This window comes from Pseudopipra pipra, chromosome 14 (assembly GCF_036250125.1).
Source record: "Pseudopipra pipra isolate bDixPip1 chromosome 14, bDixPip1.hap1, whole genome shotgun sequence".
Lineage (NCBI taxonomy): Eukaryota > Metazoa > Chordata > Aves > Passeriformes > Pipridae > Pseudopipra > Pseudopipra pipra.
In genome coordinates, this window is record NC_087562.1 from 19,592,356 (window position 1) to 19,619,096 (window position 26,741).

At 42.0% G+C, this 26,741-nt stretch overlaps 1 protein-coding gene across 2 annotated transcripts; it reads left to right on the plus strand.

The window, feature by feature from the left end:
* Nucleotides 1-90: 90 nt before the first annotated feature.
* On the plus strand, nt 91-26,741 carry DYNC1LI2 (dynein cytoplasmic 1 light intermediate chain 2). Of its 2 annotated transcripts, none has more exons than XM_064671336.1 (13): nt 91-236; nt 838-911; nt 1,315-1,431; nt 7,493-7,723; nt 13,991-14,157; nt 14,399-14,492; nt 15,017-15,152; nt 15,472-15,583; nt 16,238-16,297; nt 16,969-17,010; nt 17,439-17,556; nt 18,496-18,612; nt 23,759-26,741. In XM_064671336.1, exons 1-13 carry the CDS (start codon nt 142-144, stop codon nt 23,863-23,865), a joined length of 1,470 nt encoding a protein of 489 aa, XP_064527406.1. In that variant the 5' UTR covers nt 91-141; the 3' UTR covers nt 23,866-26,741. The 2 variants fall into 2 exon arrangements, with proteins under 2 accessions (XP_064527406.1, XP_064527407.1); XM_064671337.1 differs by lacking the exon at nt 91-236 and adding an exon at nt 533-674.

Genomic DNA, 26,741 nt, shown 5'->3' on the forward strand with positions numbered 1-26,741 from the left:
GCCTGGGCCGGGCCGGGCGGTGTCTGTCGCGGGGCGGTGCCGGTCGCGGGGCGGTGCCCGGGGCGGGCGGTGCCGGGGGCGGAGGGTCCGCCGGGCGGGGCCGGGCCCAGTGAGGTCACTCTTTGTGGCGGCGGCTCCAAGATGGCGCCGGTGCTGGCGGAGAAGAAGCTGGGGGGGCCGGACGGGCCCGGCGCGGCCGAGCTGCCCGGCGAGGAGGACGAGGGGCAGAACCTCTGGTGAGCGGCCGGCGGGGCTCAGCGGGGCCTCCCCGCGTGGGCCGGGGCCGGGACCGGCCGAGCCTTGGCGGAGCGGGGCCCTGGGCCCGGCCCGGCCCGGCCCGCGCGTGGCAGCGCCGGGCCCGGCGTGAGGGAGCGGAGCCCCCGGAGGGGCAGCGCGGCCGGAGAGTCCGGGAGATCCCATCGCCTGTCCCTTGTTTGTGAGCCCTGAGTAACGCTGTGAAAATACCCGTAACGGCAGGAAAATGTGTGTGAAATGCAGCGCCGATTGCGGGGAGCGTTAGTCAGCAGCTGAAAAGTGATGTTCTGTAGTAACGTGGCCTGTCATAACGGAGAACAACTTCAGACGCTGCTGCCTGTGTGTTAGAAATCAATTTGAGATTTCTCAATTTGAGAAAGCAAAGCAATTCCTCAGTTTGAGAAAACCTTCCCAGAAAGGTGCCACGCCTTCAGCGTGTTAAAATGCGGTGGATTCTGTGGCTGTGCCCCCACGGCCGGTCGGTCCCAGCCGGAGTGGATGTGCCGAGCTCACGGGCCGGGCCCGCGGGCTCTGTGCTGGGTCTGTGCCGGGATAACGCGGCTCCTTTCCCTGCTTTTCCAGGTCTTCTATCCTCAGCGAAGTCTCCACACGGTCCAGGTCGAAGCTGCCATCGGGCAAGAACATCCTCGTTTTTGGTAAGTAACACATGTGAGCACTTGGGCGGTGGTTTGTTGGTTTTTTTATTTGTAGGAACCAGGCGTGTTTAAAGCAACGATGTGAACAGACTGACACATGGGTTTGTTACAGTTAGGTTATGTAATTTGATCTGTGGTCTGGTCTTCACTAGATTTACTCTCTTTTTGATTTACACTGTTAGATTTATAACATATTTAAACAAATAATAGTAGAGAATAAGTTAGTGCTTCATACTTATTGTTATGGCATAAACTGGAATACTTGAAAGAGAACAACAAATAACTGTGATTCAGGAATGTACAGTGATGCTTCTGATTAATTAAGTTGTGAATAAATCTTTTCTACGAAGTTAAAGGTAATTCTGAAGGTGTCTTTTTTTTTCCTGTACATAATTACTGACAGGTGACGATGGTTCAGGTAAAACCACACTCATGGCCAAAATACAGGGAGCAGAGCATGGCAAGAAAGGCAGAGGACTGGAGTACTTGTATCTGAATATCCACGACGAGGACAGAGATGGTAAGTTCATTTAGTACGTAATCTCTTTACTGTAATTAAGTAGCTGACATGCCACGTTAATGATTGTGGTCTCATGAGTGTGTTTTGGGTTCCACCCAGGCAGCTGGTTCAGGGTTGTGCTGTGTGTTTTACCAGCTGTATCCATGGCTGTGCAGTGAGATATGTTCCACAGTCAGGGTGAATTCCCCCTCCTGCCCTTCTGGCAGCTCGGCCTGTGTGTGAGGAGAAGGTCCCCTTGGGCAGCTCTGGGATCCATTCCCTGGGAGGGGAGATACCTTTGCTGATGTTGACTTTGTAGCAGCTCTAATGTCATTTGCTGTGGCTACTGTGGAAAGAAAGTGATACATCCTGAGAACTGAATTCTGGTGTGGATTTCTGGGCTCAGGGTCTGGGTGTTTTCTTGTGGGGGCTGTGTGTGGAGTTTTGGTTGACTGTAACAGATGTTTTGTTAGAGTTGATGGAGTGAAGAACAGAACTTAGAGTCAGAACTAGTATTTCCTTTGCTCAAGTTGGAGCTTATCTCTTTACCCCTTTTTGTTGCTGTTGATCATTGCTTGTCTCTGCTGTATGGGAGGGAGACAATGACAAGAAAACATGTCTAATGATCAGAATAGTCCTATTTTTGGGAAGTTTGGAGACAGGAAGAGATGAGGATTGAGTTTGTTATCTTTGCTCCTAAATGTGCCTCTGCTTGTCTCATTTTGGACAAGCTGCCAGAGACTCAACTCCTTGGGTTAGTTTGTCTTTAAAAAGGGGAATGACAGTCCCTATTCATGAGCTCCTTCTGAGTTTTGAGTGCAGAGGGAAGCAGTGATGGTGGTTCATCCCTGTTCCTGAAAACAAGTGGACTAGGAAGCTCCTATAATGGTATTTTGGAGCTGGAGATGTACTGAGTCTTGCAGGAGTGATGAAGTGCCATATGTGACTGTTGTTATGGAGATGGGCCCTGCATTCATGTGGCAGGAAACTCTTTGGATACTAAGTTAGGCACAATGAGAGGATGAGTACATTGTCTGTGTCTACTGTGGCCTCCTAATCTTGCAGATCCTAAAAATCTTTTGGGCTGTAATTTGAAGTGCTGAGCCATTCCTGGCCCCTTCAGGGTCTGGGTGTCAGTGCCTTCCCTCCTGCACAGTCTGCTTTAGCTCGGTGTGAACACTTCAGGGGGAAGAAGCCCTATGATTAGCAGTAAAGACAGCCTGTGTCATCAGGCTTCTGGCAACTTCAAAGGAGATGGTATTCTAAGTAGAAAAATGCTTGCTGTGCTGTTTTTCCTGGTGTTATCTATCAAACCTCAAGCGTATCCCTGCTTTGGAAATATTTTGTGGCTATTCCTGAGTATCTGAAAGTGATAACTATTTGGGGTGATTAGGAGAGGCCTGTCATGAGAACTCAGGCAGCACTAGCAGGGAAAAAAGAGACGTTTTTGACTGACTTGCAGACTCAGTGAGAGAATTCAGGTCTTCTTGCATCCTTCTAATGGATGTGTTAGGATCTAATAATACCTCCCTTTTTCCTTTCTGTCTCATTAGTGTCACCCGCAAGCAAAATAAATAGCAAAGTGGGTCAGGACCTCCCAGCAGGCTGAGATAACACTCTTCCTTCTCTAGGACAGGTTCAGATTTGGTTTTTAAACTCTGTGTGCTTCAGATGTGTGTATGCTCAGATATGGATTTGGGAACAAAGGCTGTATAATCGACCCACAGTTCTTGGAAGCCACGAGGAAACTCAGGACAGGCATTCAGGAGCTCACTGCCAGATAGGGGGTTTGAGGGTATCTGCATTTTATTATCCCCCAGCCTATCCCTGACCAGACCACAAGGATTTCCAGGGCTGTCAGATCAACACTGGTAGCTGAAACTCTGTAGTGGCATGAGAAGATCTTCTCAGCTTCTTTCCCAAGTGGTAGAAGATTTGTTTGCTCTCTTTGCCTTCCACTCTTCTGAAATGAAGAATAGTATTCTGTCCAGGAGAATATTTTATATTTTAGTCATAGTGCTGAGTCATTATCTACCTCCCACCTCCCTTTGGAAATCTTAAGGAAAATCTGTGTTGTTTCTTATCCCATCACTCCCCCCTTCCTCTTTAAGGGATATCTGAACTTGGCTTCTCCTACATTTAAAGTAGAATTTCTCTAGATTGCTGGATGCACATCTTAGTTTACAGTTACTTTTGCCCTAAGGATTAAGTTCCTTTTAGCTTGTAGGGGATTTAAACTAATGCACAGAAAGCACTTCTTTCTTGAAGGGCCCCTGTGGCTCATGCAGTAACTTTTTGGTTTTCCCTGTCACCTGCTGGTTTCTGGGCAGTGGCCAATGCTGGTCTAATAATCAGAGTAGTCCTATTTTGGGGAAGTTGGAGACAGGAAGGGATGGGGAGTAAGTTTATCTTTGCTCCTAAGTCTGGAAGTGTTTTAAGTCTGCTTGTCTCATTTTGGGTGTCACATGGGTGGCCAAATGCACATGGCCCCTGTGTTGGCATCCAACTGCTCCAGGTCTGTCAGGTGCTCCTGGTTCAGTGTGACATGCTCCTGGTTCAGTTCCCCAGGGCTCAGGGGAACTTAAAATCCAAGTCTGCTATTGAATCTCTGCCTGAAAAGTCTCTTTCCTGGGGTACCATCCCAAATTCTGCCCAAGGCGTGTTTGAGCAGAGGTTTGGAGGTGCCTGAGAGAGAGCATTCTCCTAAATCCCCAGGTACATTATCCCTGGAGCATATGGCAGCTCCTGCATACACCACCACCATCTGGAGGAAAGCACTTACAGCACTGGCTGGGAAGTTAACTTGGGATATTCTCTGACTTGGAGCCCAGGCCTGAGAGCCCTCAGTTAATGGAATTTCTCAGGGAGTGAGGCCGGTTTTAATTTTTGCCTGTCTTTGTGATGAACAGATGTTTTGTGTCTGTGCTGGTTAGTCTGCTTTTGAGAACTGAGAACCTGAATTCGTAGGAGGTAGAAGAGAAGCTCTGCATAATTTCCTTAAAGGCCCTGTGTTTGCAGAGGAGCTTTCAGGGTGTCTTGCAGTGATGGGGCAGAGTTACACTGAGGATGTGCAGCAGAGCAGTGAGCCAGCCAGCCTGGTGGGTCAGCTGGAAACTACAAACACCACAGGACTTTCTGAGCTGCCTCAGATTGCAAATGCAACCCAGCTGTCCTGACTGTGCCAGGGAAGCTGAGCCACTCTGCTGTTGAATTCTTCCTTGTAACAGAATCAAACAGTCTTGAGTTTTGCCTCAGGTTTGGACTGGCCTCACTCATATCCTATGCATATTCCAGTTGAACTGGTTGTTCCACATTGAACCAAGTCTTGCTGGTACACTGGTTTCTAATGGGAAAACTGTCTTTTTTGTCAACATCTTTAAAGTGGTTCTTTTGAAAGTTTTCTCCTTTTTTGCTTCTCTTCACAGCTTGGACAAGGGATATCTAATTGTGCCTTTGGAATAAATGCAGATGCAGTTGCAGTTCACACAGTCCACCATCTGCAGTAAAATTCATCCAAGTTGGCAAATCTTTTTCGTGACTAAAGGGCTAATGGGGTATTGACAGGACTTAGAGATGTATTTTAGCAGTAATAAGTAGCACCTACTTTTCCAACAGGATCTGGTAATGGTTTGCTCTGTTTTGGTGTCTCTTGTCATGGCCACTATGAAGGGCCCAGTTGTCATTCATTACTAATCAGGAGCTTGATGTGGTGCTGACAAAGCTGACTTTGCCATCAAGTCCTTGCCAAACTGTGAGCAACCAGTGCTGTGTCTTGAAGGGTGTTGTATATTTTAGCAAACGTCAATCACGAGACATATCTATTTCCTGTAAGAAAGGAGCAAACCCTTTCCTTTTCATGCAGTGTTACATGTTTTGTTAAAGTACATGTTAATGTGAGTGACAGGCTTCCAGTCTTCCTGGCAGATTGGTTTCATTTGAGTGATAGTTCCAAATGCTTTCTAGTTCCACCTGTGTCCCAGTTCCAGTCTGCATTCCAGGTGTTAAGCAAAAATGAAAATCTGAAGTGGGACAAAGGTGTTTAGCAAACAAACCCTTAGATACTGGCTATAAAGGGTGACTCAGAAGCTGTGAATTAGGATATTTATTCATTTTTGTTACTTGCCAAGGTGTGAGAGTCTTTTCTGCAATCCAAGCACTCCCCACAGGAGAATCCATCAAAGTGCTGGTCAGAGCTGTAAACTTTGGTGAGCTGTAGGCAGACTTAGTTATGTTTTTAAAAGTTTCATTCATGCTCCAAGGAGACAGTTGTGCACAGACACAGTTCATGTCTATTTATAGCCTTTAGCTCACAGAAGGCTCACCGGGTGTTTATTCCCTGGCAGGTTGCTGTGTTGGGAATGTGCAAAGGAGGTTTCTAGAATGCAGAGTGTAACAGTCCTGCCCAGATGTTTCATTACTGTTGTGTGATGGGAAATGTGTAAATGGGTTCACATTATGCCCCACCTTGCTTTCTGTTTTCCAAACTTTTACCAGGCCCTCCCTCTATCTTCAGAGGTCTTTGACAGCTTTAGATGTGAACATCCAGTGCTGTGAGAATCCCGTGGGACACCAGTGGGATGTGTCCTGAAGTGGGGGGAGGAAGGGGGAACAGTGCTGAATATGCATTTCTTGGATGCACAGGGATTATCCCAGCTGTTTTCTGAAGGGTGGGTCTGAGGTGTGCAGGTGGGAGTGAGAAGATCTGTAAGTTCAAAGTGTGGCTGTGCCGTGTTTGTGGGGTGGCTGATGTTGGAATGTCTTAGGACAGCCCAACAGAACTTAAGTAGGAGCAGAACAAATCCTGAATGAAAACTGCTCCTGTGCAGCTTCTTGATGTAACTTGGCTGTTCAGGAATTTTACCCAAGATCTGATTAAAGGGGTAGTATGTGTGTGTGTCTGTAATCTCTTCTCCTTCCAGATTTCTTAATCAAGCTCTTTTCTGGAGCCAGGAGCATCCTGATGGATTGCTTCCTAGAATTAAGTTATGATAGCCACGGTAACTGGATTTATTTTGAGAAGTTGAAAGACTCAAGGCAGGGAAGTACAGTGAGGCAGCATAATCATGAAACTCAGTAGCTGTTTTGAAAATCTGGGTTCTGCAGTGATTGGTTTGCAGATCTGTCTTCAAGAATTCACATGTATGTGATGCAAGAGAGAGACTCACTGTTCCCTCTGCATAGTGGAGTATGGAGAATACTTAGGAAGGGCTACTAGGAAGAGTGTAGAAGATAGAAACAAAAAATGGATAGAAACAATGCTCCTTTTCAAGAGGAAAAATTCTGAGGATAAAGTAATTTAATTTTTTTTTAATGTGGACAGAACTGGTTGTTCACAGTATCTGATACATCATTCCTGGATGAAACTTCATTTTCAGTTTTTGTGTTCTTGCCAAGAGTTCTGTTTTGGGGTAAAATGCCAGCTGATCCCATTTGAACAAAAAATGTCCAGCCACTATTAAAACACCTGGAGGAGAAACACAAAAGCTAAAATCCCAAGTCATTTCTCTGGTACTCATCCTGTGAGGAGCCTGCAAGTAGTAGCCAGAGTTAAGTCAGTGTGAATTAAGAGCAGGAGCACAACCTCGTTGGGTAGGTTTAAGTTTATCCTGGGTTTGCTCCTCCCACTCCTGTGCTAGAAAGCTAAGCTGCTTATTGCTTGTATCTTGTTTGCAGCTTATTTCTGGTGGGAGATATCTCCAGAGTGTTAAACCAGCTCATGTGTCTGGGGGACACCTCAGGCAGGTCCCCCCTTCAACCCCACAGTTTGTGTCATGTCCTCTGGTTTCACTTGCGTGGTTCAAATTCAGGCCTCTTGTGCAGGATTTAAAAGCAGTTGTGTCAGCTGTCCTTAGGAAAAGCCCAAGAACAGGAATTATTTTTTTTAAGGACAATATTCTGAACCAAGAAATGAAAGTATCTGCTGAGTAATGTAGGTATGTACATGTGGACCTGTCTTAAAAACAAACGGGCTGCTGGGAGCTGGGCCTTCCATTTAATACTAATGCACTCATCTGTTTAAGCCTAGACTAGTAAAGCCAGGCCTTGGCCACTGTTGAGTTACAACTGCACCTTTTCCTTTCAGACCACACTCGCTGTAACGTTTGGATCCTGGATGGAGACTTGTACCACAAAGGGCTGCTGAAGTTTGCAGTGTCTGCAGAGTCCCTGCAGGACACCCTCGTAGTGTTTGTGGCAGATATGTCTAGACCTTGGACTGTTATGGAGTCTTTACAGAAATGGGCCAGTGTCTTGCAAGAGCACATTGATAAGATGAAGATTCCTCCAGAAGAGATGAGACACATGGAGCAGAAGTGTAAGTCTTTATATCCATGTATTCTTGTTCTTTTTTTTTTATTAGCTCCTGCTCCTTTCTTTTATAATGATAGATTTCTTTGGATTAGTGTTTTGAGAATGGGTTGGATAGGAAGGACTTTGAAGTTGTCACAGCAACTCTAATTCAAATAGACTCTATTTGAACAACTCTTCCAGTTTTGCTGTGCTGACAAAGCATCAGGTGAATTATTGGTCCATATCCCATGCAATAATGAGATTTTGATAATTTGGGTTTTAGAAAGGGCAATTTTAAAAAAATAACTCCATGAAATGGCAGATTCTCTTCTTTAAAAATGGTGACAAAATTCATTAATGGGGCGAGGTGTTTGCTTTCCTGTGGTATCCAAGCCAGGTCCATTCCCACACTGTGCTTGTCTTCCAGAAGGTCTCTTTGCCCTTGTTTGTCTCGGAGCTCAGACTGTGACCCTGGTCCAGCTAATTGGTTCTCACTGCAGCCATTCCTACCCTGTGACTTCAGGAATGTTGTATAAATTAACCTTCTTTCCTGGCATATCCATGGCAGGACAGAACCTGGCACTGGCAAGCAGTCATTGCTGCAGTATTCTTTCCTTCAGCTGCTTTTTTTCCCTAAAATAGTTCTGAATGTTTCTTGAATTTTTTCTGTTTTCATATTGAATTACTCCAAAATAAATTCCTTCAGTGGAAAAGCCCTTAGGAACGTGCATTCCTGTTCAGGTGAAGTACAGATTCAGGCTGATCCTTGCTGGTTGAGGCTTTTGTTCTGGGCTGGCTCTCTGTGCTGGAGTGTGTAAACCTTGCAAATGCTGTCTGGTATATTCCTGAGGTTCCCTTTAGGGATCAGTGTGATCTCTTTGGCCTGTGAGCCTTCAGGTGTATTTGTATAGCTGATATCCTTTCTGAATGTTAAATATTATGTTCCCAAAAGCCTTGTGCCTACAGCATACCAGCTAGAGTTTAAACTTAAAACCACCTGGGTTTGATCATCAGGTTAATATTAGGGAAAAAAGTAAAATATGACAGTTTTGAATGGAAAAAGTTCTGGGGTTTTTATGGGGGGGGGATTTTTGGGGGGAAAGGGAAATGGAAAGGCAGTTCTAGTATCAAAATATAACAGTTAAGTCAACTTGCACTTTTCTGGGACAGCAACTTCTATGGAAATCCAGATAAAGGTGGAGTTTGTGCCCTTAAATTTTAGTTTTGAGAAGGGTTTCAGCCTTCACTAAGAGTGCACTGTGTGCAGGAGCCAGTTACATCCATGGCAAAGCTTTAGTGCCACGTCTGAGGAGCTTGGAAGACTTTTCAATAGCAGCATCTTAGAGATATCTAAAATACTGTAGGAACTCCTGGTTTCTTTTGTGCCCTGGTGGAGTGGAAGCACAGGCAGGGTTGGGAGGTGCCGAGTTCCCCACGGGCAGAACTCTGCTGCCATCCCCTGATGTTGGGCTGTGTCAGCACCTCAGTCACCCAGGGCCCCGATGTGCCCAAACTTCCATCCTGCTCCTGTTCCCAGGCACTGTGCAGGACACTTGTGTCACCTCAGATCCTTGTCTTCTGCCTTCTGGCAGCCTGTCCCTGAGGCTGGGTGTGTGCCCAGAGCTTTGGCCATCCTGGGAGTTCCCCTCCCAGCCCGTGGTACCTGGGGCAGTGCTCAGGCCCTGGCACTCCTGGCCATCCACAAAGCTACACCAGCAAAGTGCTCCTTGCTGAAATGCTGCTGCCTGTGCTTCCTGAGGAAAACTGCCCCTGAGAACATGGACAATCACTGTGGTGCAATAGCCCAGAGATGTAAAAACCAGGCTACTAAAGTGCCTGTGCAGAGCAGGCAGCCAGAGCACAGGAACAGAGTACAGAGAGGTGGGATGTGCTGAATCCATCCCAGTAAACCCCCCTGCACCAGGACAGCACGTGGCTGGAGGTGTTTCCTGCCTTCAGCAGAGCCATGCTCCCTCCCTCCTGCTCCTGCACCCTTTGTGGCCCAGCTGAGTGGCTGCAGAGCTTTCCTTGGCTCTTACACCACAGTTCTGGTTGACCCTGGAGAAATGCTGTCCAGGATTATCCCAAACTGCTGCTGGGTTGTTCCTTCTCCACTGCCACGGTCTGAAGAGCTTCCAGAAACTCTTTTGTTGGCTCCCAGTTCTCCATGGAGCTGGACTTTGGACTGCTTGGCTTTGCTCTCAGGGGTTGTGGGGCCTTTCTCCACCCAGCCCTTGGTCCTGTGTTTGCTCTTGGAGATACTGACTCTTGGCCTTCTGGAATAAGAGAAACTTCCCTTTTGAGTTAGAGCTTCCAGAATGGGAGCAGGACACAGGTGGAAACAACAGGCTGCCTTGAAAGGAGTGGAATTGTCCAGGATATACCAAGAGTCTGTCTGCACTCCTGTCACTGAGCTGCTCTGGAAGTTCCTTGCTAAAAGCTAATGTGAATTCACATACATAATGTCAAATATTCTAATTTAATTCAAGCTCAATTATGATAAATCATTATTTAAATAACACACATTTGATTAATTATTTCAGGGAATATGTAAATTTTGCCTTCCTATTTAAGACAGCAAAGCAGAGAAGACAACTGTCAAGAATCCAGAACTGCAGAAAGGAGGTGTACTTGTAAAATGGTGATTATACTGATGTCCTCTGGAGCATTTGAAGCTAAAGAATTGAAACACAATAACATATTTTTCTGAAAATTAGTTTAGCTTGAAGGGGATACTACTCAGTTTCAGACTGTTTACCTTTTTTTGGTCTGACATACAGCTGAAAGATTTCCTAAGATAAAAGAAACTTAGGTTGCTCAGGCATCTTTTGCCTAGGAATTCTTTTCACAAGACTAAAATTTATGATCAGTAAAGACGGGGCACAAAAGAGCTAAAAGGTGTGTGAATTGATTGTGAAACTATTTACTAGAGTGTAAATAGGGAATGGTTGTCTCAGAAAAATATTCTGCATTTTTCTTATACTCCTATTCAGGGCCTTTAGGATCTACCTAGTTAAGTAAGTTGGAGTGTTTGCTTCCATTTCCTTGTTGCAGTTAATTAGTACTCCAGGCCTGAGGATCTGATCAAACCTAAGAATAATTGTGGGTGCTTTCTGGTGGTGCTTCCAGTGATTGCACGTCAGGAGTGTTCAGCTGTTCTGTTGGAGTCACCTGGCAGTACCTTGGCTAAATAAGCAGTAACAGGAGAACAAACTAGGTTGCTGGAACCTTGCTTTCATTTGCTGTGTTAAATGCAAAACTCTAAAACTCTAAAAGCCTTGATAAGCCACAAGTTTGGTAGATCAGACAGTGTGATTTCAATGGAATGCCATCACCTGGGGATAGTTTTTTCATTCCTAGTGCTGATAAGGAGCAAAATGTTACTGATTTGTCAGATGAACAGTTGCTTTTCTGTCTTCCTATTTTATGGGCATCATCTTATGTGTATTTCCTGTTCAGAAACCTTAAACCAAAGTCACTGTCTCCTACTTCTTAATAAAGAGTTACTTTCCATACCCCACAGAATTCCTTAATATGCATTATGTGGAGGAGCAAATCTTCACAGCCTGCTAGAGAAAAGGGAAAAGAAAAGATTGTACAAGTTGTTTGGGCACACAAGGAAATTTGTCCATTAAAAGCTTGAGGGTGGAGATCAAGTGAGAAATCCTCCTAAAATGAGAGGTCTGGATAAAGTATTAAATTGCTGAGTGTCAGAGAAACACTTCAACTGCAGTGAGCTGCTTTATTAACTGCTTAGAGTGCAATGTTTGACAGCACTGGGGGTACAGGTTTGCTTGGACTTCAGACTAAATTTTGAATGGGAAGGGGGGTTGAATTAAAGATTTGAAGTGTTTAAAAGCCTGTTGCTGACAGCCACTTCCACTTGTTTCTGGATTAAAGTGGTTTCCCTGTGTTCAAGGTGCAGTAGTTGGAGGTTCTTACTATGGCTTTTACCCTTTAATTCTGGTAGGTATTTGTTCAGAGCATCAGCAGATGCCCTTGTGGACTAAAGCTGAGGGTTGGGTTCCATTTCTCAGTCTCTGTCAGGGTCAGTGCCAGTCCATGGGTGTTATTAGCAATCCACACAACACTTCAGCTCCACGGGGAAGGTTTTCCCCCTCCATGTGTGGATCACCCAGAGTGAGGGATAGCCTTGGTGGCTGCTCTGGTGAGGCTGTGGTTTGGTACCCCTGTCTTGGGGAGAGGGGAGAGTTGGAAGTCTTGGCTCTCTAGGACTGTGGTTTCAATCCCATTCAGCAGAAATCCCTGAGGATTTTCCGTCAGACTTCTGACGTTTCTACTGTTTAAATTAGGAAAATTCTTGGGACATCTTGAATAATGTTTTGTATTATGTTGTCAAGTCTTACTGTTTTCAGGAGAGGCTTTTATTTCCCAAATTTGAAGGGGTTTATGCTACCAAGTATCTGAGTAAACAAAAGATTTTTTTGCTTTGATATGAATAAAACCTGGGAAATGAATATTGTCTGATTACAGTGCTGTAGTAAATTGAGAGCAGTACTGTCAAATATTCTTTTACATATGACTAAGTCAGAGGGGCTTATCTGAACCATTGTGGGAGTGGTAAATGGTGACTCTTTTAAACTGCTGTGATACACTTCTCTTCAATAGGATTTTTCTATTCTGAGGTAGAAAGAGTCTGAGTAATAGTAAAGTTAATAAAAGTAAGTAAGTACTTAAAGCCCTTTTCTATTAAGTGTGCTGGAATGAATTTGCTTTTGGTGAGATAGGCAGTACCCACCTGGAATGTGCAGAATGTACAGTGGGATTGTGATCTGCCTTTGCTGAGGGTGAAGCAGTCCTGGAGGGAAGCATCTCTCTGAGCACTGCTGTTCTCTCTCCACCAGAAGGCACTGCCTCCCCACCTTTAAAATCAACTGCAGGCCATTGTTTTTAATTTCCTTGGACAGTGGGTTATATTGAATTGGTGATTGGAAGTCTTATGGTCTGTATTTAGTTTGAGGTTTTAAGCTTTTCTCTGGACCAGAGCTCTCTTCTTTTCCACAAGAATCACACAACTTTATATTTCAACTAAAAACTGTAGATTGTGCAGCTTTGAACAGGAGTGTTTTTCTGATTTGCTCTTCCTTCCACACCCCCATCTATTGCAGGAATGGTTCCTATTTTGAAAAGGTACAGTGACTTCATTTTGCAAGGTTTGTATTAGAAACTTCCCTGAGGTTTTACACTTCCTAAAGCTCGGCAGTATCAGCTGGCCTGCAGTACCTGGCACAGGGAGGAGGCACTGAATAGACTCCCTTTGGGACTGGGCTGGGGATGGGTGGCTTTTTCCAGGTGTTTTCCTCACTCTGCACACACTCAGTCTGCTCCCACTGTTCCTAAAATAAAGATGCCTTCATGGGAGCAAATCATGGAGTGTGCTTGGCTCGTTCCTTGAGGGTTCCTCATGGCTGAGGGAGGAGCAGGAGGAGGCTGCAGGTGGGATTGTCACCTGAGGGAGAGTCCAGTGCTGTGCCTGGGAACACACTCTGGACACAGATTTACCTGCTCTGGGGCTTTCACCCTGGAAAAGGGCATTAAAGCTGTAAATTGTAGCCCAGTTTTGATAAAGCATGTGTGGGGTCACAGTGCATTTCCAGACTGGTGTTAATACTGTTCCTTAGGTGCTGCAGGATTTGATAGTATTCAATATTATTGGGACACTCATTGTTGCCATAAAATTAAAATTGAAAACCTAGAAAGCACCTGGTTTCCCCTGGACCCCACTGGAGTTTTCCAGAGCACAGCTGAGTCTCTGAGCTAACCTGTAGATGTCCTTGGGTCTGTTTTTGTGCAGTGTAGGGTTTATATTTCTAGCACTGTCTGCCTGCAACAGAAATGCAGAGTAGTAGAAACTTAAGTAATGACTTTATAAGAAAAAGTGGCTGTTTCAGCGTTGTGTTCTCTGGGTACATTTACATTTTCACCACTCCTTCTGCCAAAATAGGTACAAATTGCACTGAGCAGAGGCTGTGTTGCTAAACTACATTTATGTTTTCTTTTGTCAACTGCCCCTAATGAAACATTGAGGAATGTGCATTTGTACATACTACAGCTCTTCCAGCTCATTTTGATTATTTGTAATGGCTCCAAATTCCACCTGATTTAGTTTGCTGTCAGTTTTGATGGAGGAGGATTGTTGTGTTTGAAGGGGCAACAGGGCTTAACATGCATTCAGTTCTCACCTGGTACAAAAATAAAAAAAAATTGAGATTAATTATGGTTTAAAAAGAACTCCTTCCTTTGTTGTACCCTAAGATCTCTCTCTTTATAGTCATAAAGGAGTTTCAAGAGTATGTAGAACCTGAAGAAGGCTACCAGGGATCACCCCAGAGGAGAGGCCCTTCTTCTGGCCAGGAGGATGAACATGTTTCTTTGCCCCTTGGAGAAAATGTGCTGACCCACAACCTGGGCATTCCTGTGCTGGTGGTGTGTACAAAAGTGAGTTCTTCCTTCTGTTGGCTACAATGGGAAAGTTTGATTCCTTTTCTTTTAGAAGGCATGCTTCCTAGAGACATGCAGAATGAATTCTGGATTAATAGTAACACAATTTATTTTATCTTTTGATTTATCGGTGGCATTTCAAAACCAAAGGCTCAAAGTAAATGTGATGTGTGTGTAATATTAAAGATGATATGCTGGGATGAAATGATTGTTTTTTCTGGTTTTGTTTCCCTCCCAGTGTGATGCAGTGAGTGTACTAGAGAAGGAGCACGATTACAGGGAAGAACACTTTGACTTCATCCAGTCACACATCCGGAGGTTCTGCTTACAGTGTATCCTTCCTGTGCTCAAGAGATTTGCTGTAATTTGGAAGCAAGAAAATATGTTTTAATGTTAAATTGCACATAAAGTTAATGCAAGAAATTGCACTTCAAGATTAGTGTGTAGCGTGCGTTGTTCTGAAAATATTGAGAGATGTATAAAATCATTTACAGTTTTTAAATTGTGCATGGGATTTGGAGGTTTTGTTCCTTTTGTGAGGTGCTTTTTCTTGGTTTTCCCCTCAGAATTTGCAATTTCCATGTAAACCTGAGGTCTCAGCAGTCTCTCCAGTGTTTGTCTTGCCAAGTTAAGTGCCTGGGAGGATGGGCTTTTGTGTATGTCAAAGAAAAACATCATGAGTCTTCTCCTGTTATATCCCCTTCCTCTCCCTGAGTATTAACTGGCTCCAGGTTTTGCCTTGAACTACTTCTCCAAACTAAATCTAGTATATATAAGTCTATAAACTCCTGTTTTGAAATTATTACTATAATTTATTAACTGTATCCTACATAATTTTCCTTAAATAGCTACTCAGATGGGGCTGCCTTGATTTATACATCAGTTAAGGAGGAAAAGAACCTTGACCTGCTGTATAAGTACATTGTACATAAAACATACGGTTTCCAGTTTACCACACCTGCCTTAGTGGTAGAGAAGGATGCAGTTTTTATGTAAGTCACTTGTGCAGGCAGCACGGCTTCACGTTGTTTTCCTAAGCACTTCATGTGACACGTGTATAAAAATAACCTGAATGGTTTGTGGTGTTTAAAAGCTTCATGTGTCAGTCTTGTGAAATCCCCAGTTGAAAAAACAATTTAGTGCATATTCCTTGGGTTACTTGACTCAGGGTATTATACCTTTGGAATTCAGCTGAGAATGAGGACTGACCTGTAAGAAAATGGCCTTATTTAAGTAGAGGGCAGTCAATAAATGGTCTCTGTAGAAGAGCTTTTTGTGACTGAAAAGGCAAAGCTTTCCTCCTTTTTGTAGACCTGCTGGTTGGGACAATGAGAAGAAAATTGCCATTTTGCATGAAAACTTCACAACAGTAAAACCAGAAGATGCATATGAGGACTTCATTGTAAAACCTCCTGTAAGAAAGGTAAAAAGGGGTGAACTCTTCCCTACCCCCCAGCAAATAAGTGCAGTTGGCTTGAATGGCTGCTAATGACTGTTACTATTGAAGAACTCCAAATATAAATGCAACTTTTTTTTTATAAATCCAAACGTGTGAAACATCAGGCTTTCATTACCTAGTTATTTAAAATACTGCAATCAAATTCACCTTATTGAATGAAAGGCAGTCCAGAAATATTATATTTCAGATTATACCATTTTTGCATGTGTGGGGCAGAAACACTTCTAGAAAATGGCAAATTGTGTTTTAGGACCTCAGCAATTTCCCCCTGTACACACAAGGCACTGAGGTTACAGTGTAAAGGCAAAGCAAGGCGGCCTCAGGACTTTGAAGAGGTGCTGGGGTGGCTACTTACCAAGTGCTCATCTTTCTGGGATCTTTCTACCCACAGGCTGGCAGCAATGTTAGGCTGCTTCAATATTTTTTATATTACTTCTTTTTCTTTTAATGACAATTTCTTTAATATTGTTATTTTAAATGTGAAAGAAGAGTTAAAAAAATTGAAAGAATGGTCTTAAAGATTTGTCTCTCTCCCTTCCCTTTTGATCACAAAAACATAAACAAAAGTTACAGTAATTTCAGTTTTTACTTCTAATAACAAAATGTTTTGTCCAACAGTTAGTCCATGACAAAGAGCTGGCAGCAGAAGATGAGCAAGTGTTTCTTATGAAGCAGCAGGTAAGAATGGAAGAATAAAAATAAGTCCTTACTATATAAGATTTCACTTTAAGTTCTCTGTGGTTATTATCTCCAGTTTTTAATCTCTCCTTTAAATCACTTGGTAGCTGTTTTTCAGCTGTGCAAATTCAGATGTAATTGTGCAGTAAGACTGTATTTTCACAGTAAAAATTATGGCTACTTATCTTGGCAAGGTGAAAGGAAGATATACTGAGGACAGAATAATTTACATGTCAGGGGGAAAGAGGACAATTTGGAATTTCATCACATAGTTGTATTGATCTGTACAATATAAATACTTTTAAAACCTAACGTCTGAACATTGCAGTTTTCTTCCAGCCAGAGGCTTGAAAGACTTCAAGGTGTCAAATTTGGCTATGTAGTAACTTGTTCTTTTCTTTACTGCTCTGTTGTTTAAATGCCACTAATACTTTCCTCTTGATTATAAATGTCCTGGAGGTTACAGACTGGGGTGTCTGTGATTCTGGCTTAGTGTTCTGGACTGACTGTATAAGACAAAGTATTCATTGTAGCTCAGTCCTCTAGAGATAGAGCTGGGAAGTATATAAATATCAAAGAGGAGTCCTGTAAATATCAGGCAAAAAAAATCAATTTTATTCCTTTCTATTGTCTGAAATGTATTTAATACTCTTATTGTGTTGTTGTTGCAGTCATTCCTTGCCAAACAGCCAGCAACGCCTACAAGAGCATCAGTAAGTAGATCCAAGGAAAAGAGTGGGAGGTGTTTTGTTTCCTTCTAGGGGAAAGGGAATGATTCTAATCTGTAGAGGTTCATTTTTTAAATTTAAATATAACCTACATAATCTCCCCAAACTGCAGAAAGCAAATAATAAGGCAGTAGTTTAAAATGTTGCTTATAAATTGCTTCATTCTAATTCACTGTGGAAACGTAGAAATATCTGATGATTATTGACCTGAAATATTCCTACAGTGATTCAGCCTCTCTTTTAGTGGGGCACATCCCCAAAGGTGTTTTGGCTGTTTGTTTTCTTTCTCCAGTGTGCAGCACTGCAGCGCTAATATAAAGGTTGAAAAAGTCATTTGTATGTAATGTTACATTTGCTTCATATAACTAATCCATTTAAGTTCCCTAATTAGTGTGATTTGGACTTTTTTTAAGGAATCTCCTGCAAGAGGCCCTGCAGGATCCCCAAGAACTCAAGGCAGAGCTGGTCCTGCCAACGTCCCCAGTGCCTCACCAATAACATCAGTTAAGAAACCAGATCCAAATATTAAAAGTATGAATAAGCATTTTACTGTTTTAAGCATGTGTTACTTCCCTGAAAAAAAGAATCCGATTCTGTAGAAATATTTCTGAATTTATTCACTAATGGTGTAGTTAGTTAATAACAGAAATGAATTTATGACATAATTCAGGTTTGATTTTTTTTTTTCTTCTCTTGTCATTTATCTGACTTGAGTTAGAGTTCTGTTCCTGCCAAGCAGTCAGACAGAGATCAAATATATTGTGATTTCCTTCAGTTGCCCAGGTATATTTAATATGCATCAGTTGGATTATTAGTTTATACTTCATATCACTTATCCTGGAATCCATGGTGAAAGCTGTTCCTCCAAAGCCTCTCTGGAATGTCATTTCTGGGGCAGATGAAGTCCCTTGGCAGTGATCCCTGCCTCAGCCCTGGGATGCAGCTCCATGTTATTGAGGGCTTGCTTTCGTCTCCATTGGCAGGGCCAGTGTTGATTTTTGGTTTTGTGGTGCAATACCTCCCTTACAGGGGTAAAATGCACTTCTGGGTCCTGTGGCATTGCTGGATTTCCAAGTTCTGATTTATGGAAAGTCCTGTGGCATGAAAGGCTGCTCTGGAACATCTGTGCAGTTTGGTAACGGGCTTGTCAATGTTTGAATTGCACGGCCATTCTTAATACTTTTGTTCTTGGCTTCTACATTTGGGGAAAACCCCAAAAGCATACAAATATTTAGATTAAAATTTGATGACCCCCCCCCAAAAAAGCGGTAACATGCTTTCAGTCATTTCTGACTTTGCCAAAGTATGCAAAGGAGTAGTGTCTTTACACTGAGCAAGGACAGACTCTCATATCTGAGGCTTATTTCCTTGATTAATAAGAGAGTTGTATTTATGTATATAAAAATAAGTGCTGTCATTTACCAGCTCTGAGTGCTCTGTGTGATATAAACATATTTGGTTTTTATTTAGACAATGCTGCAAGTGAAGGTGTCTTGGCTAGTTTCTTTAACAGTCTCTTGAGCAAAAAGACTGGCTCTCCTGGAAGTCCTGGTGCTGGAGGAGTGCAAAGCACAGCCAAGAAATCAGGTATTGGACTTGTTATTGCAGCTCATTTTGCAGATTTATAATATTTTATTTGGCCCACATTGCTCTAACTGGGTGTACCTTTTACTCTGGTCAGTCAGACCTTGACAGTGCCAAAGAATTAAACTACTGCAACATCACAACTCCAGGGCTTCTCTTGAGCCTGTTATGACTCGAACCTTTGAGTGAAGTTGTACTGCTGGGATATCAATAACATTTGAGTCTTGATCATACTCAAAAAGCGATAATTTCGTTTTCAACTAGAGAATTCCTGCCTTTCTTGACACTTTGCTATTGCTTGAAGGAGATGCAGTTTGTTGGATTTGGACTGGAGTTAGCAGTGAAACTATTGAAATCTCTCCAGAGTTCAAGTTGAAATGAATTCTTATGACAGCTTGAAGTTATTCTCTCATGAATTATTCAGCATTTGTTGTGATCTAACACAGCTGATAACACTGATCAGGTGGATTCAGTCTGTGTACATGCCTGGGACTGCACTGGATATGTGGGGATAAGTCATTGCACCAATTTAGGGGAATATAAAAGAAACCTGTCAGAACACTTGGTACCTCTACAGACCTCAGTGGTGTAAAATACATGGTTATTCCACCTGAAATTAGAAATGTCCTACTTTGATTATTTAACTGTTTCTTTTCAGTACTGGTGTTGCATCACAGGGAGTGTTCAGGAGCTTTCCTTCCAGAGTTCTTTCACTACTAAATTACTGATAGACCCCAGGCTGGGGAAATGATGTAAACTGTAATGGTGATGCCAAGCCCACAGTTCCTCCTGCTGAGAGGGCAATGTAAGGCTCAGACAATCTGAACTGGAAATGAAAAATATTTGATGCCAGCCACACTGGTGGTGTGTCAGTCAGAGACCCAGAGCAGCTGGACTGTGGGTATTGGAACTGAAAGTATTCCTGCAGAGGGGAAATAAGGATTTTTTTAAATTTTTTTTAATTTTTTTTTTAGTTGGGAAAGGTTGTATATGACATTCCATGCTCTGAAAGCTCAAAGATGGCTAGAATTTGACTTAGAGCCAGTCAGGTGGGGAGGGTTGTGTGTTTTGTTTTAGCATGATGAATTCTGAAATTTTGTCTTTATTATAATAAATAAATTTAAATATAACGATAAATTTTTTGTATTATATATTATTTACATAATATTATTGTTTCTGTGTTATAAAAATACTTCACTAATTCTTTCCTAATCCAGAGTGCCCTCTTCAGTTAAACACTGAAAGGTGTCCCCTGCTTCTTCAAAGGCAGCCTTGTGTTGCTACTGACCACAGTGTCAAATTAACTGGTTTCATAGAAATAGAATTAGAAATGTTTTGTATTATTCCATCTATGTTTTTTATCTGAAGCAAGATCAGATGCTGGGGAGTGCCTGGCTAGTGATTAAAAAGCAAACAAACTCTGAAATAAAAGCTGTGATGTCATGTCTCCAGGAAGCTTATTCCAGTACTTAATAGCTTTTTTTTCCCCTCTTGTACAGTGTTTCTTCACCCCAATACTGCTTGTCCTGTTTGAGTGGAGCTGGAGATCAGTGTGACCCCTTTGTCTTCGCAGCATTTGAGAGCTGTTCCCCTTTGCCTGTGACTTTTGTCTGGGCTGCAGAACCAGACCTGTGTACAGGATGTGTTTTTATGGCTCTGCCAGTTCTCCCTGGCCTGTGCTCAGGTGCCCTTTTGTTTTGGGGCTCAGGGATGAGGGTGGTGTCAGACAGGGCTCTGTCAGCCCTGAGCAGGGGCCCTTCCCATGTGCTGCAGACTGTGCTGCAGTTCAGACATCTCTGTGACACTGGGGTTTGTCATCTCTGTCATACTCATCAGGATTTTTTGTAACAACTCAGCCACTTTAGTACATTTGCTGCCTCCTGGGCAGTCTGTCTCAAAAGTCCTTTCCAGTCTGTCTCAAATTACCTCAGTGTTTCAAAGGGTTGTACGTTTGCTTAATCATTGTTTGCCACTCTATCATTATGCACAACTTTCATAATTTATATAAATAACTTCTTTCCTCCAATCCTGTCTTTCAAAATCCTTTGTTGTCCCTTCAGGCTGCTTACCTGATATCTGATATCTTCAACAGTTGGACAGGGTAGGTTGATAACAAAAGTATTGACCAATACTGTGGATAACTGATGGGTAATTTTATGAATTAGAATAAATGATTTCTCTGAAATACCAAGGCTGGTTTTTTTCTAGTTTATTTATATGAAGGTTATGTGAGATGTGATACCAACCACTTCTCCCTTCTCCACAGGACCTGTTACCTGTCATAGAAAAAAACTTGGGTGGCTTGACAGAACTTGTTGGTAATAGATCCATGTTGATTGTTGTGCTGTTTGTAAGCACCTACAACTTAATTGCAATTTCTAGAAAAATCACTAGAGTAAAAACTAACTAGTCTGTCTTAGGCTTTACTCTTTCCTCTTTCAGTCTTCTAGAATATCATGTGCCTTCCAGGAGTTTTTAAAGATAACAAATGGCTTTGTGTGCCCTTTTTATTTACTTTTTTTTCCCCTTGTGTCAGCATTAACTTCTAATTTAAATAGGTCATTTATCTCCTGAAACATCTAGAGACAGCAGTCATGCATCCTGTCTTAACTGTCTTGGGTTTGTTAGAGACTAAATTAGCCAAATTAGTCTTCTGCTAGAGGCTGAGCTGTTTTCCTTATTAGTTTGTTCTTCCTTAGTTCCCATCACTGGCTTATCTTCCCTTGAAGATGAGCGATTAGCACATGGCATGCAGCACTCCAGAAACATCTCATTGTAGATATAACTGGTGCAGCAGTTCTCTTGCTTGGGTGGAAGGACTCTGAGTGCTCTCAAGGTCTCAGTTGGCTTTTCTTGGCTGCATCAAGTTGGCAGCTCATGCTCATCCCTGACTTTGGGAACAGAGCAGAGGCTTTCGCTCCCCAGTGTGCCTGTTCCCTCTCAGCTGCTGTGCTCACACCTGATGTGCAACTAGTGGGAGATTTAACTTTCCTGAGGAGGTAAGGGCTCCTGGTGTTGGGATCTGAAAGCTCCCGTTGGGTTTATGAATAGCTGGTCATCACTTGTTCTCCTGTGGAGGAGCTGAGGAGAATATCTTGGAGAAAGCCTTATTTACAGCAGCTTATTTAGCAGCTCTTTAAAGCATATTTAACTTTAAAGAGACCATGTGTTTCTCTCGTAGCTATGAATATCCTGAGGGTGAAATGTTGAGATTCTGTCACAGGATGAGAGAGACATTGTGGATCTCAGCATCCTGGTCAGCCTAATGATGGATTGGTCTCTGCTCTGTAATCCTTACCTGAGAGAACTCTCTTATCTGGGCAGATGCTGCGGTGTCATGTCCATTTTTCATGCTGTGTAATTCCTCAAGCCTCTTGTTTGCCTTTATATTTCTGGGCTGTCTCTCTTTGATGTCTAGACTGTGATATTTCAAAGAACTTCAACTGGTAGTTTCTGTGGTGGATTATTTTGCTTCACATTGTGTTCTAGACTTAATAAGGTTTCATTTATACTCACAAGAAGATTCTTGCAAATTCTAAGGTTGCCTTCCTCCTGCATTCCTGTAAAGAGCTGGGCTTGTCTGCTCTCACTCTGACCCAGCAAGGGAAACATGGAACTGTGCAGGACACATCTGACTGCCCAAGGCCTTCACCATCCCTGACAGATCTGTGGGGAACCTGGAAGCCAGGTTCAGTAGCACTGATCCATAACTGAGGGCAATTTTTATTGCCTTAGGAACAGCTCCTTGTGTTCCTCCTCTGGGAAAGGTGCTCCCCCTGCAGTGGTGGTGAAGGGGTATGTGGGGTTATCCCACATCTCCCTGAGCAGCTTGGAATGCTCTTCCTGCCCAGGCTGAGGGATTTCAGGACACAGCTGCTTGATGAGATTTTGGGAGGCTTCAGGATCCAGTTCATCCAGCATAAAAAAACCCTCCAGTTTTTTAGATCTACTTTTGTTTAAGCAAGAATTTTGTGTGGGTTGTATTGTCTTAGGGTTTAGGATTTTTTAACTTCAAGGTACCATTAGTCTCCATGAAAGTGTTTTGCATTTTAAGTTCTGTTATAGTTGATGCACTAATTCTTAAATTCTGTTGAAATACTCCTACTCTGAATAGGTGCTGTTAAGAGTGCTATGGCTTATGAGTAGTGCTTAAGTCTAAAACCTTCATAGTGAAGAAAGGTACCCTTTTAACTTGGTTATGTCTTTGTACTTTGGAAAAAAAACACTTAAATCTCTAACAGTCAAATCTTGCCTTCTTAATGTTTTCAGCATGTACCCTGGAAAAAATCCACCTAATAATTCACACACATTTGAGCTGGAAAACAGATGCTTGTTAAATTCTTTGGCTATGTAAGGAAGCTGTACATGGTTATATAATCTACTTTTTGTCTAAAAATATAGCTTTTTAATCTTAAAAGCTTGTATGCTCCACACATTAGGATGTATTGTTCCAATTTCAGTGATGAATTTGTCTGTGGGTTTATAATTTTCAGAATGATAGAAGGAAGCTGATGGTTCAGTTAGGGAATTGTTCAAAAGTTTGGAGTCCAGTATAAAAATGTAAGATATGCCTTTCCATGAAATGCTTCAGAGGGTCTGTTTCCAATCGAAGAAGTCCTTTGAAATGACTGCTTGGAGATGCTACATGAATATGCAATTCATGTCCCCTCTTTTAAGGGGGGAGTTCTTCCTGTTAGTTGTTTAATACTTAAAGTGCAGCAAGTACAAGTGCAACTAAAGGTGATTTTTTGGTAGCAGGTGTCCCACATACCTTATGGGTAAAACTTGGGTTTAAATAAAGTCCTTGCTGTCAGTGCTAATAATAGAATTGTGTATGGTTAGGTTTTATGGAAAATCCTAAATATGGTTATTTTTAAAATGTTATTTGCTATAAAACATATCACAGGTATTTCTGTGCTTTATGCTGCTGTAGAATTCAGCATTTCATCTCTTTTTAAAGTGATTTAAACCTTAGTATTTATCAGTCTTTACACAGGCCACACCCTGTATTGTGCCATGTCTTGGGGAGGTGCCAAAATAACGAGAAATAAGTAATATCTTGTCATATAAAAGTGATTTTTATGAAAACTTTACGTATTGGTTAAAACATTTAACTAAAATTTGACTGCTCTAACCATTTTCTTTTTAGGACAAAAGACAGTTTTGGCAAATGCTCAGGAGGAGCTGGACAGGATCACTCGGAAGCCAGACCCCATGGTAACAACAAACTCTCCTCCAGCAGAGAATGAAGCTTGATAGCACGTCACAAATGCATCTGTAAATGACCAAATAACTATGTATAGTGATCTGATAAGACCAGGAATTTTCTGCTATGGCAGATGCTATCAGTTTCCTTGGGGCAGGGGAAATGAGCTTACTCCATCATTGCCTTGTCCCAGTCAAAAGTGCACATTCAGGAAGTTTGCATATAAAATCCCTCTGTATAAGATAACCATTTAGAGTTTATATAGGGCAATTCTTTTGGTTTGGAGGTAAAGCAGGTGCAGCTGCATTTCCTGTTGTGAAGAACACAGAGAAGCAAAATGGAGAATTCTTTTTAAAGTACTACTGACTGCACACGAGGCAAGGAAGAGCAATGAAACCTTCTTTCAGAGTTACTGGAATTGGCTACTTGTATGTTTGCAAATGCATTGTATTCTTGGAGTGGTGGGGGTGGTGGTGCAACAGCATTAATTAGGTGAAAGAAGCCTAGGTAGGGGATGGACCCTGTGAGGGGCAAAGGATTTGGGACAGCGAGAAACCAGAATGTTGGATTGACTGGAGAGGAGCAATGTTGTTAAATCCTGTGTTTCACACGGGGTAAATAGTCACTGTTTTTAAAAGACTACTTTACATTGGAGAATTCCAGGCCAAACACTAAGAACCATGGGAATTTATTCTTGTTATAAATCTTGTTTTAGTTTTTAAAGAAGTCTTAAGAGTGTGGATGCCCTTTCTGGTGTAGCTAACAAAGGGAGAAACTAAACTTGTTTAGATCCAAGTGCCTGGCACAGTGTGTGATGTGTCTTTAGAAGGTGCTTGAACTTATTGTGCACTGTAGTACAAACAGTCACTGTTTGGTTTTATTTTAAAAACAGTAGTTTGGCAGTTTGTATTTAATTTTAAATCCTGTTTTCTGATAGCTTCTGCCTTTTTTTATGCCAAGAGGCAAGCCTATGAAGAATGGTGGGTGACGGATCATTTTCCCATAATGAAATGTGCTACAGAACACTCTCAGTCATTTTCTTTTCTTACTTTTTTTTGTAACTAAATCTTAGCTACCAAGCTAAATTTGATTCCTGCCTTACACCTCTGAAGGTTTTTAAAAAAAACTTTCAAGGCCCTAGTTCCAACCACGTGTGCTGCAGGTGCAGCCAACTCCAATCGTGAGGGTAACCTGGAAAGGATGGATGTGTAGGGACAGACGTGCTGAAGAAGAGGGTTTCTGTTTTCTTTCATGTAGCATTTCATTTGGAAAGATGGGCTGGGGGTGTCCCTGTTGCTGTAACAGAGCTCTGTCCATGGTCACACAAACCATCATTCTGTCAAAGCTAACAAACTGCTCTGGTTACTGAAATGGCACTTTGATTTTATACACAGTATGCTTGTTTTACATGGACACACTACCAGAAATTAGAGATACCAAGCATATGCTGTGCTCTTAATGCTGAAGGGAAAAACCACAATTTGATTTATACAGAGTTTACTTTTTATTGATATGAACTTGTTGTACTAAATCCAATGTCTGGATATAACTTCCCTAATATATATTGTTACTTAAATATACAGAACTAGACTGACCACTAACACAGTGCTGGGTGTTAACCTCAAATCCTGTGTGACATCAAGAGGCTGTTCATGTAAGTCTGTCTAAACACCTAGGAAGCTAAGAGTATTTACTTGCCTCTTACAAACATTAACATGAGTATGTTACTTGTGCCAGTTTTTTTTTGTTGAAAATACTATATTTTTCTTTTTTTTTTCTTTTTTTTACTTTTGTAATAAACGGTATGACCTGAAGTTACACAGCTGTCTAGACCACAGTTAGACTAAGCCTGGGGCTGGGGATGTGGATGTACTTGCTGGTGTAACAGGTGCCAGTTGCAAGTTACCACACCAGAAGTGATTACACACTGTCCTCCTGACACTGAGAGCTGAGATTGGAGACCAAACCATCACAAATTGGACAGGAAAATGGAAAAAGTGTGTGACTGGAATGGGATACAGTTTGAAAACTTCAGTCTGAAACTGCCTTTTTTGTCGTCTAACCTGATAAGCACTTTTCTAGCAATATGGCTAAAACTTAAAATTGAAGTACTTTCCAGATCTATAAAAGTGTTAAATATACTAAAATGGATCAAAACTGTTGATGTATAACTTACCAGCTTTGCAGAAAGACAAAAGAGAACCAGATTTCCAGTTTCTAATTGCAAGTGAATGCTCCTAGTTTATTGAAGAGAGTTGTAAGTAATGTAGCATCCTGTGGTTGCCAAGGTCTGTGGGCTTTGGTGAGCTGCACAGTTGTTATTCTGGTATCTTCAAGCATTGGAACCAAAGGCCAAATGCAAACAGCCTTTACATTTTCAAGTGAAACTTCATTTTATTTGCAGATACACTTGTATGGTAGACTGTTTAAACTATTATATGCCTATATTTATATGCATTATAGTGACTGCATCTACTGTTCATGTTTAAACTATGAAAACAAAAGATGAAAGCATTCAACTTGAAGCAAATAGAAAAGTTTAAAGATTGGCCCTCCATAAAAATGCTGTGATTATGCTGCTTGATTTTAAGTTTGCACTTTTTTTTATTGGCATTTAAAAAAATACCTGTTTAAACTGAACAGAATTTCGTATTTTATTTAATTTAACTACGTTGGAAGTGACTGCTCTGTACATCGTGAACTTAACAATATACATGCTGTAAATGAAAGTTCACTGTCCTGTATACTAAGTTTATTGGGGTTTTTTTTCCAACTTACAATTAGGACTGCAAATGTATGAACAAACCTTAGTCCAGTTGTATGGCTTTAACCAGGTGCAGTCATGTGGAACTTTGCTTTCTAGTGCTGGCAAAACGAGGACGTCTTTAATTACTGGCTTCAATAAACATGAATCCAGACTGCTTTA

Excerpts from the sequence above, each read along its gene's own strand:
- DYNC1LI2 (XM_064671336.1), top strand. The coding sequence starts at position 142 with ATGGCGCCGGTGCTGGCGGAGAAGAAGCTGGGGGGGCCGGACGGGCCC. Across the intron at positions 237-837 it reads GACGAGGGGCAGAACCTCTG|GTCTTCTATCCTCAGCGAAG; the intron begins GTGAGCGGCCGG and ends CTGCTTTTCCAG. Across the intron at positions 14,493-15,016 it reads CCGGAGGTTCTGCTTACAGT|ATGGGGCTGCCTTGATTTAT; the intron begins GTATCCTTCCTG and ends ATAGCTACTCAG.